Below are 11763 nucleotides of genomic sequence, written 5' to 3'. Positions count from 1 at the left end.
GAAATGGTGGCCGGAGGTGGAGCGACGGCGGCGGATCGGAGCAAAATCCGTGCGCCCTTCTTGGAGCTTTTCCGGCCAAACGGCCGGCCGGTTGGGGGTGGCCTTCGGAGGGGTGGTGCGCCGGAGGGAGGGGAAGAGAATGGGACCGGTGGGGGGCCGAACGGTGGCCGGACGGCACTGGGTTGGGCTGAAGAGGTGTTCGGCCGTCAGGGAGAGGGAAGAGAGAGAGAGCCGATCGGGGGAGGGGGGGTTCGAACGCGGGAGAGAGAAAAGAAAAAGAAGAAGAAAAAAGAAAAAGAAGGGAAAAAGGAAAGAAGAAGAAAAAGAAAAAGGAAAAGAAAAAGAAAGAAAAAAAAGAAAAGAGATGTAGGGAAAAGAGGAGATCTAATCCTCATTCCGGGAAGCAAAACTAAACCGCCAAAAAGAGATTAAAAACCACAAAACAACTAAAAGAAATAAAACACAACCTCAAATAAATTAAAAACCAATTTTAAAACGCAAATAAATTAAAACAAATAACTAATATATTAATTAAGATAAAAACAACCATTTCAGCGAAAATACACTCAAAAGCGGGTCATCACATAAAAAACTAGGCATATCTTCAACAAATCTCCACCTTGTCAAGTCTTTTATCCTTGCAAAGTGATCTTCTTCTTCCTCTAGACTGTTCCTGCAAAGTAATCCGAGCTCTAATAGCTCTTCATATTAATCAAATTTAGGCAATGCCTAAACTTGGTAGCTGGTAGGGATTTTGTCATCATATCAGAAGGGTTTTCCTCAGTTGGAATTTTTTCTACTTTAACCTCTCCAGATGCTATTACATCCCTTACAAAAGAAGTCGAATGTCTATATGTTTAGACCTTTCGTGGTATACTGAATTCTTGGCAAGATGTATAGTGCTTTGGTTATCACAGTGAACTGTGATAACCCCTTTAAATATGCCTAACTCATGTGAAAAACCATTTAACCACATAGCCTCTTTTATTGCTTCTGTCATAGCAATATATTCAGCTTCAGTTGTTGATAAAGCAACTACAGATTGTAAATTAGCTTTCCAACTAATAGCCCCTCCAAATGCTGTAAATACATACCCAGATAAAGACTTTCTGGTATCCAAATTAGCAGCATAGTCAGAATCCACAAATCCCTCTAACTCACTCCCCTGCTGCACATCCCCTCCAAACCTCAAACCTAGACACTGTGTTCCAATTAAGTACTGTAATACCCACTTTATAGCATGCCAATGTGGCTTCCCAGGGTTACTCATAAACCTACTTACCATGCTAACAGCATAGGTTAAGTCAGGTCTAGAGCACACCATAGCATACATGATGCTTCCCACCATGCTTGCATAGGGTATACCTTGCATAAGTCTAATGTCTTCCTCGGTTTTATGGGCTTGACTTATGGACAGTTTTGAATGCTGTCCTATTGGTGTGCTAACAGGTTTTAAATTAGACATACCAAACCTGTTGAGGATCTTGGTGATATAGTTTTTCTGAGATAGATAGAGAAGTCTTCTTTTCCTATCTCTAACTATTTCCATACCTAATATCATCTTAGCTGGCCCAAGTTCCTTCATCTCAAATTCTGTTTTCAATATACACTTGACTTCTTCAATTAGATCGGCATCCCTACATGCTATAAGCATGTCATCTACATACAAGAGTAGGTAGATAATGTGGTTCCCGAAATGCCTAAAATACACACAGCTATCATAATGACTCCTTTTAAACCCATTGTCCAACATATGAGAGTCAAATCTTTTGTACCATTGCCTTGGGGACTATTTAAGTCCATACAATGATTTTTTAAGTAAACATACATGATCAGTGTTGGACTTATTTACATAACCCTCAGGGGGTTGCATGTAAATAGTCTCATCTAGTTCACTGTGCAAGAAAGCCGTTTTTACATCTAATTGCTCCAAGTGTAAATCTTCATAAGCAGTATAAGATAGAATTAACCTTATTGAACTATGTTTAACAACAGGTGAAAAAATTTCATTAAAATCTATCCCTTCCCTTTGAGTGAATCCCTTTGCTACCAACCTAGCCTTATACCTAGGACCCTCAACTCCAGGTATGCCCTCTTTCCTTTTGTAGATCCATTTAGACCCTACTAGCTTAGCCTTTTTAGGCTTAACAACCATTTCCCAAGTATGATTCTTTTTCAAAGAATCCATTTCCTCATCCATGGCCTGTACCCATTTCTAAGACTCAATACTTTCCATGGCTTCCTTGTAGGATCTAGGATCCATTTCTATAACTTCATCTGCTACGGTCAAAGCAAAAGCAGTCAGCTCAGCTTGACCATACCTGATGGGAGGTTTTATAACCCTCCTCTTTCTATCCCTGACCAAGTTGTATGAACTAACTCAACCTTGGTCCTCATCACCTAAAGTGGAAGTTTGAGTCTCAACATCCTGGCCTTCTAATTTCTTCAAATTATTCTCAGGTTGCTCCACCTCAAGATGTATCTTCTTCGGGTTAGTATCCTGAGTGGGTTCAAGTCTTTTAGTTTTAACCCGAGCCATTTCATGTTCATTAAAGACCACATCTCTACTAATGATACATTTTTGTATTCCTGGCTCATCAATCCATAATTTGTACCCTTTTACTCCCTCAGGGTACCCTACAAAGATACATTTCATAGCTCTTGGTTCCAGTTTGTCAGTTCGGGTATGAGCATATGCAACACACCCAAACACCCTCAAGTAGTCATAGTTAGAAGGTTTTCCAGTCCACATTTCTTGAGGAGTCTTAAACCCTATGGTTGATGAAGGACTCCCATTAATTAAATAGACTGCAGTTGTCGCAGCTTCAGCCCAAAAGGACCTAGGGAGTCCCGAGTTTGACAGTAAGCATCTAACTCTCTCCAATATGGTCCTATTCATCCTTTCGGCTAGACGATTCTGTTGAGGGGTTTCCCTTACTGTTTTATGCCTAGCCATACCCTCTTTCTTACAGAACTGATCGAATTCACTTGAGAGATATTCAAGCCCATTATCAGTTCTTAATTTCTTAACTTTCCTTCCTACTTGAGTTTCTACCAATTTCTTCCATTCCTTGAATTTCTCAAAAGTGTCACTCTTATTTTTAAGAATGTACAGCCACACTTTTCTAGAATAGTCATAAATTATAGAGAGGAAATAACTTCCCCCTCCATGTGAATTGACCCGTGCTGGACCCCAAAGGTCTGAGTGCACATAGTCCAGGGTTTGTTTTGTAGTGTGAGTGGCTGTTTTAAAGCTTACCCTTTTAGCTTTCCCAAGGATGCAATCCTCACAAAAAGGTAAATTTTCCAGTTTTTTCTCACCTAACAACCCCTGTTTATGGAGTTCTAACAATCCCTTGTGACTCACGTGACCTAACCTTTTGTGCCATAAAATTACCCTATCCTCACCCTTCTCTAGGATAGAAGAAACCTCACCTATAATAGTTTTCCCAATGAGGGTATACAAGCCATTTTTAATGACTCATTTCATCACAATAAGTGAACCCTTAGTAACCCTCAAAGATCCAGATTCAGATCTAAAAGTATACCCAGATAGGTCTAACACACCTAGTGATATTTGGTTCCTTTTTAATTCAGGTATGTATCTAACCTCAGTTAAGAGTCTTTCAATACCATCATGAAGCCTTAGTCTCACCAACCCTATACCCTGGATTTTACAAGACTTATTGTTACCAAGCATCACAAACCCCCCATCTAAACTAGTGAAGGTTTCAAACTATGTTTTATTAGGACACATATGAAAAGAACATCCTGAATCAAGGATCCATTCTTTTCCTGAATCAACATCGGACACATTTAGAACCTCGGCACTCTCATACCCATCACTCACAACCGAGGCATCCCCCTCCTCCTTAGACCCATTTCCTTTGTTAGATCTCTTATCAGGGCAATCTCTTTTGAAATGCCCCTCTTTGTGACACAGGAAGCATTTTAATTGCTTCCCTTTAGACTTGGACCTACCACTTATATTGTTTTTATTATTCTTTCCCTTTTGACCTCTTTTTTCAGCTCTCCCCCTCACAGTCAAGCCCTCCCCAGCTTCAGATTTTATTTCAGACATGGGTTGTAATTCTCTGGAGTGTAATACGGCCTGAACCTCATCTAAGGTTAGTGTTTCCCTCCCATACATCATGGTCTCTTTCAAACTAGCATAAGTATTATCCAGAGAACTCAACAATAAAATTGCTTGATCTTCATCATCAATTTTAATATCAATATTAGCCAAATCTAAAATAATTTTATTAAAAGAATCGAGATGGTCAGAAATTGATATACCTGCGGACATCTTGAATGTGTAGAGCTTTATTTTCTTGTACAGTCGGTTGGCCAGAGATTTTGTCATGTAGAGGCTCTCTAATTTCAACCAAATTCCAGCAGCAGTGTCTTCGTTGGCTACCTCCCTCAGAACTTTGTCTCCGAGAGAAAGAATGAGTGCGCTGTGAGCCTTCCTCAAGATTTCTTTCTTATCCTTCTCTTCAACAGTTTCCATTTTCTTTTCTCCAAGAAGAGCTTCTTGGAGACCCTGTTGAGTGAGAAGGGCTTTCATCTTGATCCTCCACAGCCCAAAGTCATTCTTTCCATCAAACTTTTCAATATCGAACCTTGCTGTCCCCATCGAACCAAGCTCTTGATACCACTTGTTATATTTTTAGCCCTCTCACAACAAATACTCAAATAACCAAATTAATGTAACTAGTTGTAATATGCAATTAATTTGAACAAAGGACAACCAAAATTCCAAGAAAATTAAATGATGAACGTGATCAGTTTAGTTTTCTATTTTAAACAAATTAGAAATCTGAAATCACAATATATATTCATGCAAGATCAAAAATAAATGCAAGAATAATAAAAGAAATGCAAAATCAACACAAGAAATTACGTGGTTCGACCCTAATGGTCTACATCCACGGCAGGAACAGTCTAGGAGTCTTTATTATTGAAGAATGCTTCAGAATAGAGTTTACAATCACTTACAACCATTTCTCATCGCACAAAAATAGAAAGTGGCTTCCTCGTATTATTCTCTAACGAAACCACACCTTTCTTGCACTTGATCTTCTCCTCAAAGTGCTGATTTGATCTTGATGAAAAATTAGGGTTTCACTCTCTGTATCTCTCAGACGGCGGCTTCACGAAGAGGAAGGAAGGAAATTTTGACTCTGCCTGAACCCGTAAGGCTCACATGCCTTTATATATATATAACTAGGTAATTACATAATTGCCACTTACCCAATATTACAAAGCATGCCATTAATGAAATACAAGGAAAAGCAAACGGCAAGTCGTTGGATGTAAAAAACTTGGCATATCTTCAACAGGGTCACATAGAATAAGAGGGACACTAGTCCTAACTTCTTTGGTGAATGAAGCTCATGTTTATGGTAGAGAAAAAGATAAGCAGGCTATACTTGATTTATTGATGAGTGCAGAAACTAGGGACGTTGAACTCTCTGTGATTCCTATACTTGGCATGGGGGGTATTAGGAAGACAACTCTTGCTCAACTTGTATACAATGATAAAAAGGTGCAAAGCTTTTTTGATCTGAAAGCATGAGCTTGTGTTTCTGAAGATTTTGATGCTATTAAGGTGACAAAAACAATTCTAAAATCAGTCACCTCTAGAAGCTGTGATGATAATGATCTGAATTTATTGCAAGTCAAACTAAAGGAGAAACTAAAAGGGAAGAAGTTTCTAGTCATTCTGGATGATATTTGGAATGAGAACTACCATGACTGGACTATCCTACGTGCTCCTTTCGAAGTAGGGGCTCCGGGAAGTAGAATTGTCATTACAACTCGTAACCGAGGAGTTTCATCAATGATGGGTACCATTCAAGCTTACTGCTTGTATGTGTTGTCAAATGATGCTTGTTTATCAATATTTACCCTACATGCATTGGGGGCAAGAGACTTCATTACACATCCAAATCTTAAAGATATTGGTGAGAAAATTGTGACAAGGTGTAAAGGCTTGCCTTTGGCAGCAAAAACCTTTGGAGGCCTTTTACGCTTCAAGGAGTCCTGATGATTGGAAAGAAGTATTGAATAAAAATATATGGGATATAGCAAAGGAGAAAAATGGAATTGTTCCAACTCTTATGTTCAGCCAGCTACTACCATCTCCCTGCACATTTGAAGAGATGCTTTGCCTACTGTTCAATATTTCCAAAGGACTATGAATTTAAGGAGCAACAGTTGGTTCTGTTATGGATGGCAGAGGGTTTAATTCAGCCACAAGAAGGGGAAAAGCAAATGGAAGATCTAGGTAAAGATTATTTTCGAAATCTATTGTCAAGGTCATTTTTCCAACAATCAAACTATGATGACTCAATATTTTTAATGCATGACATCATCAACGATTTGGCTCAATTAGTTGTAGGAGATATATACTTCAGAATGGATGAAAGATTTGGGAGTAGTAAGCAAGGGAAAATTTATAAAATGGCTCGACATTTGTCTTATCCAGGTGGTGGCACTAAACCGCTTGAGGCCTTTTCAAAACTAACATATTTGCGTACATTCCTACCACTGATGCTTCCACAATATCCAGGGTGTTGTCTCTTGACTCAGGAGGTTCCTCTTGAACTGTTGTCAAAATTACGATGCCTAAGGGTGCTCTCTTTAAGTGGGTACTACATCTATAAGCTTCCAAATTCAATTGGAGATCTAAAACATCTACGATATCTTGACCTGTCTTACACTCCAATCACAAGCATGCCTGAATCAATAACCACTCTTTACAACTTACAAACATTGATATTGGATCAATGTTCTTATCTTAAGAAACTACCTTCAACTTTTGAGAACCTTGTCAACTTGCGCCACCTCAATAATCTAGGTACATACTCATTGGAAGGAATGCCTCCACAAATGGGTAAATTGACATGTCTACATACACTATCGCATCTAGTTGTGGGAGAAGCTAGTTGCTCTGGAGTAAAGGAGCTGGGGCCTTTATTACATCTTCAAGGGACACTCTGTATTTCAAGATTGGAGAACGTGATTGAACCTAGGGATGCAAGGGAAGCTAAGTTAATCGAAAAGTCTGACCTTGATGGCTTGTTATTGGAATGGAGTGACAAGTTGAACGAGTCAAAAGACAGAACAAGTGAATTAGATATACTTAACATGCTACGCCCGGGAGGCACTTTGAAAGAGCTCATTATCAGATTCTATGGTGGTACAAGATTTCCATCTTGGTTAAGATATTCCTCATTTCCTAATATGGTGCTCCTAAGGATTGAAAATTGTAAAAAATGCACATCATTGCCGCCAATTGGGCAATTACCATCACTCAAAGACCTTTCGATCGAAGGCATGGATGGCGTGAAGAATTTAGCTGCGGAGTTTTATTGTATAAAGGCATGTATATTATACCAAATGGGTAAATCCAAACCCGAGCTGTTAATTAAGCTTGTTTATTGTGTCAAAATATCAAGCCCTAACATGACTCATTAACATAACGAGTTGTGTCGTGTCAACCTATTTATATAAATAGATTGAATAGATCCGAAATTAATTAATTTGACCTGATAAAATTTGATATAATTTGATATAAATATTAAAATCACAGTATTTATAAAAATTACAAAACTAATTACAAGTCTAAAATTACAATCCAAATAATAAAAATATCGAAATTAAAATTTTAAAAATGAGATTTTTAGGTATAAATGTATAATTGTAACTTTAACTTTCTTAATGAGTTATAATGTGTCGAAACAGGTTGACCCGTTATCAACCTATTAAACAATCGTGTCTTAACGAGTCAACCTGTTTTAACCCAAATACGTTAAGACTAAATCTAAATCCTCTATTATTGTGTCGTATTGAATTAATGGGTCGTGTCACATATTGTCATCCCTATCACTATTGATGTAGAAGTAACGGCAACCAAGCATTCAAGTAGAACTTGTTGCATAAAGTAGAATGAGGGATTTTATTTTTATTTTATACGAAAATGTAAACATACTCTTCTAACTAATTGAATATGATAGATTGTAAGTAACGAGAGGATTTTCAGTTACAAAAAAGAAAATTTTTAGTAGTTTTGATGAAATGGCAATCACCTTGGTTGGTTGTAAAATGGAGTACTATTCTATTAAATAGTTGTAGAACATAAAGGGAATGTTGTCCTTTGCTCTTCCTAGCTTGTACTAACAACTAATGCAGATTGCATTCTCTGTTTGACGGACCAAATCTTCTTCTATAAAGTTTCATCTTATCATTACAAAATTTTCAAGTTCATACATAAAATATAACAAACAATTCAACTTTCTTAAATCTCAAAATAATAATAATATTAAAAAGTAATATTATAATAATATTTTATTTTACTTTTAATTTTTATCTATACTCATCTTATCTTAACTCACTATCAAAACTCCACCTGGCCCGGAGGTTGGTATCTGGTTGGTAAAAGTTTGTATCAAACGGGATCATGATTCCCTACTTAATATTTTTACCAACACATTTTTTAATAATTGTAAAAGATATAGACACATTAATATATATATATAAATCCCGCAATAAATAATGCCAGGTCTATATAATTGATCATCGAACTCTATCATGAGGTCTGTAAACTAATCTTGTTCGGAATATCGTAAGAGATAAATAACTTTAATGTTCGGATTAATGTCACGTTTGCATTCTCATATTGTTCAAGCTTGACTCGATTAAAACGGACATTCTCATATCCAGACTCGAGTACTCGAGACTCAATTAAACATAAAGCCAAATGCTTAATCCAGTATTCATCTCTTTATCATTTTTAAAAGAGATCTTATATAAATATTTTTTAAAAATGACAAATAATTAATAAATAAGAAAGTTTTTATTTATAAGCCGATATAGAGATACACTTAGGAAATTAAGAGTTTAGATGACATCATTTGATTTGGAAGAGAAATTTTAAAATTTGAATCTTACGTATCAAATCTTGCAATATAAATGACGTAGATATATGATGTGTTCTAAATATTGACTTGCAAATAGAAGAGTTCAATAAAATAACACAAAATTCTTTCTAAAAATATAATAAAATTAGATACGATTTTTTTTTGTAGAATTACAGTTATTCATATTTGCAAATACAATTAAATAGCTACTTGGTTCTTTTCCAACTCTAATCAATTATACTTGTATAAGATATTAGTACATTTATAACAGTTATATAATTATATACTCATAAAACAGTTAAATATATATAACAATATAAATATATATATATACATATATTACATATTTAATATTCAATTATTCATGGTAACATGAACTACATTTACCCCACATAGAGTGAACTATATACTTATATCATATGAGAGAAGATAACTTTCACAACGGCAAAATTGTTTTTCGGGGACATATCATTGCAGTGTTTTCCTTGTGTTTGCTATAGAAGTTTACGATTGATGGAAAGATTCAATAATATATTCATATACACTTTCTATTTTTGTACAGAGTACATCAACTCAAATAAGGAAAGACTTTGAATACAAATAATTGCAATTAACTCCAAATCATAACTGAAAATAACAATACAAAGATTTGCTTAGAATCAAGCTTGTAACAGCTAGGCTGTTGTCCGTGAGTTGTCATGACTGTTATCTATAATATGCCCCCTCAAGAGGTGTGTTCCATTGGCAACACCAATCTTGGTTGATAGCTTATGAAATCTTTGACGAGATAAACTTTTGGTGAGCAAGTCAGCAAGTTGGTCTTCAGTACTAACATGCGAGACATTCAGGATTCCTTTTTCAACTAAGTCCCGAACAAAATGGAGATCAATTGCTATATGTTTCATACGGGAGTGAAAAATTGGATTGAGGCTGAGTTGAGTAGCACCAACGTTGTCACAATAAATTGTAGGAGCTTTTGGAATTGAAAAATGAAGTTCACTAAACAGAGAAGTGATCCAAACAAGTTCTGATGTTGCTGTGGCTAAGGCCCTGTATTCAACTTCTGTTGAAGATCTTGCAACTGCACGTTGTTTTCGAGTGGACCATGATATAGGTGTCGAACCAAGAAAAATGAGATAGGCAGACGTTGATGTGCAATCATTTTATTCCTCCCTAATCAGCATCAGAGTAACCTTGTAAAATTAATTTGTCCGTTCTTCTAATTAAAATCCCATGATTGACAGTGAGTTTGAGGTACCTTGGCAGTCTTTTTGTAGCTTGCCAATGAAGTGTACTTGGCTTTTGCATGAATTGAGTAAGCTTGTTGACGGGGAAGACTATATCTGGCTGTGTAAGTGCTAAGTATTGTAATGCTCCAATGACTTTTCGATACTCAGTTGCATCAACTTGGGTTGAGCCATCATTACTTTGTAAATTGTCTTTTGAAGAAAGTGGTGTTTGCACTTCTTTAGCACCCTCCATCCTCGTTCTAGTGAGTATATCTCAAATATATTTGTGCTGGGTTAAGAACAGCCCCTGTTTCCAAGGAATGACTTTCACACCAAGGAAGTAGTGAAGATGGCCGAGATCCTTAAGAGAAAATCTGGTTCCTAATGTGTTGATCATCTTGTTGACAGCAGCCGAGTCACTTCCTGTGATGATAAGATCATCTACGTACACAAGCAAGTATATAGTGAATGTGTTTTGCAGAAGAATAAATAAAGATGGATCGGCTCTTGAGTTTATGAAACCCAATTGAAGTAAAAATTGCTGCAACTCCTTGTACCAAGCTCTTGGAGCTTGCTTTAGTCCATAAATGGACTTCTTAAGCCTGCAAACATGATTAGGGAAATTAGAATCAGCAAAACCATGTGGTTGAGTCATGTAGATATCCTCATGTAGTGTTCCTTGTAAAAATGCATTGTTTATGTCGAGTTGCCGTAAAGACCAGCCACGACTCACTACAATAGTAAGTATCGAATGAACAGTCACTGGTTTTATTATAGGACTAAAGGTTTCTTTATAATCAAGGCTTGGTCATTGATGAAAACCCTTGGCCACCAATCGCGCTTTGTAGCGCTCAATGCTTCCATCAGGATTTCTTTTAATACGGAATAACCATTTGCAGCCGACCAAATTTGTTGCATCTGTTTTAGGAACAAGCTCCCAAGTTTCATGTTTCACAAGTTTCATGAATTCATCGGACATTGCTTGTCGCCACTTTGGATCTTTCATGGCTTGCGTGATATAGGTTGGCTCAACAGGTTGAGGTAAAGGATGCTTTGTAGCCATGTATAGCTGTTTTGGTTTGTAAATGTTATTCATTGATCTGGTTGTCATTGAATGGTTTCTTGAAGGTAAGGCAAATGATGGTAGTGAGGGGTTGTTTGTTGGTGCAGGTGGCTCACTTGAAGGTGCAGGTGGTTTTGTAGAAGGGCTCGGATTTGAAGAGGCTGATGCATCAGAAGCAACATCCTGTAGAGGCAAAGCCATATTTGATGTATTTCTGGTTTTGTGCACCAGTTGCAGTAGTTTTGCTCGAGTACTTGCATTAGTAGGTGTGACACTTGATTGAGATTGATGAGTGTTGGAACCATGAAATGGAAAAATAGTTTCATCATATTCAACGTGTCTAGACAGAAAGATTTTTGATGACTGAAGATCAAGACATTTATAAGTACTTTGTGAAGTGCAGTAGCAAATGAACAAGCATGGTCGAGACCTTGGGTGAAGTTTGGTGGCACTGTATGGTCTTAACCAAGGAAAGCATTGATAGCCAAATGTTCTTAGTTTCAAATAATTTGATTGTCTTCCAAAGAGAGCTTCAAATGGACATTTG

At 36.9% G+C, this 11763-nt stretch overlaps 1 protein-coding gene and 1 pseudogene across 1 annotated transcript; both read left to right on the top strand.

The window, feature by feature from the left end:
- Positions 1-5443: 5443 nt before the first annotated feature.
- On the top strand, positions 5444-6049 carry LOC122299058 (annotated as a pseudogene).
- Positions 6050-6102: 53 nt separating this feature from the next.
- LOC122298956 (putative disease resistance RPP13-like protein 1) lies at positions 6103-7482 on the top strand. The gene has a single exon (XM_043108797.1). The coding sequence runs from the start codon at positions 6103-6105 to the stop codon at positions 7480-7482; it is 1380 nt and encodes a 459-aa protein (XP_042964731.1).
- The last annotated feature ends 4281 nt before the right edge of the window (positions 7483-11763 follow it).

The sequence above is a fragment of the Carya illinoinensis genome, chromosome 16, assembly GCF_018687715.1.
Source record: "Carya illinoinensis cultivar Pawnee chromosome 16, C.illinoinensisPawnee_v1, whole genome shotgun sequence".
NCBI lineage: Eukaryota > Viridiplantae > Streptophyta > Magnoliopsida > Fagales > Juglandaceae > Carya > Carya illinoinensis.
Note: the sequence above shows the minus strand (reverse complement) of the source record. Positions and strands in the feature narration are given on the sequence as shown.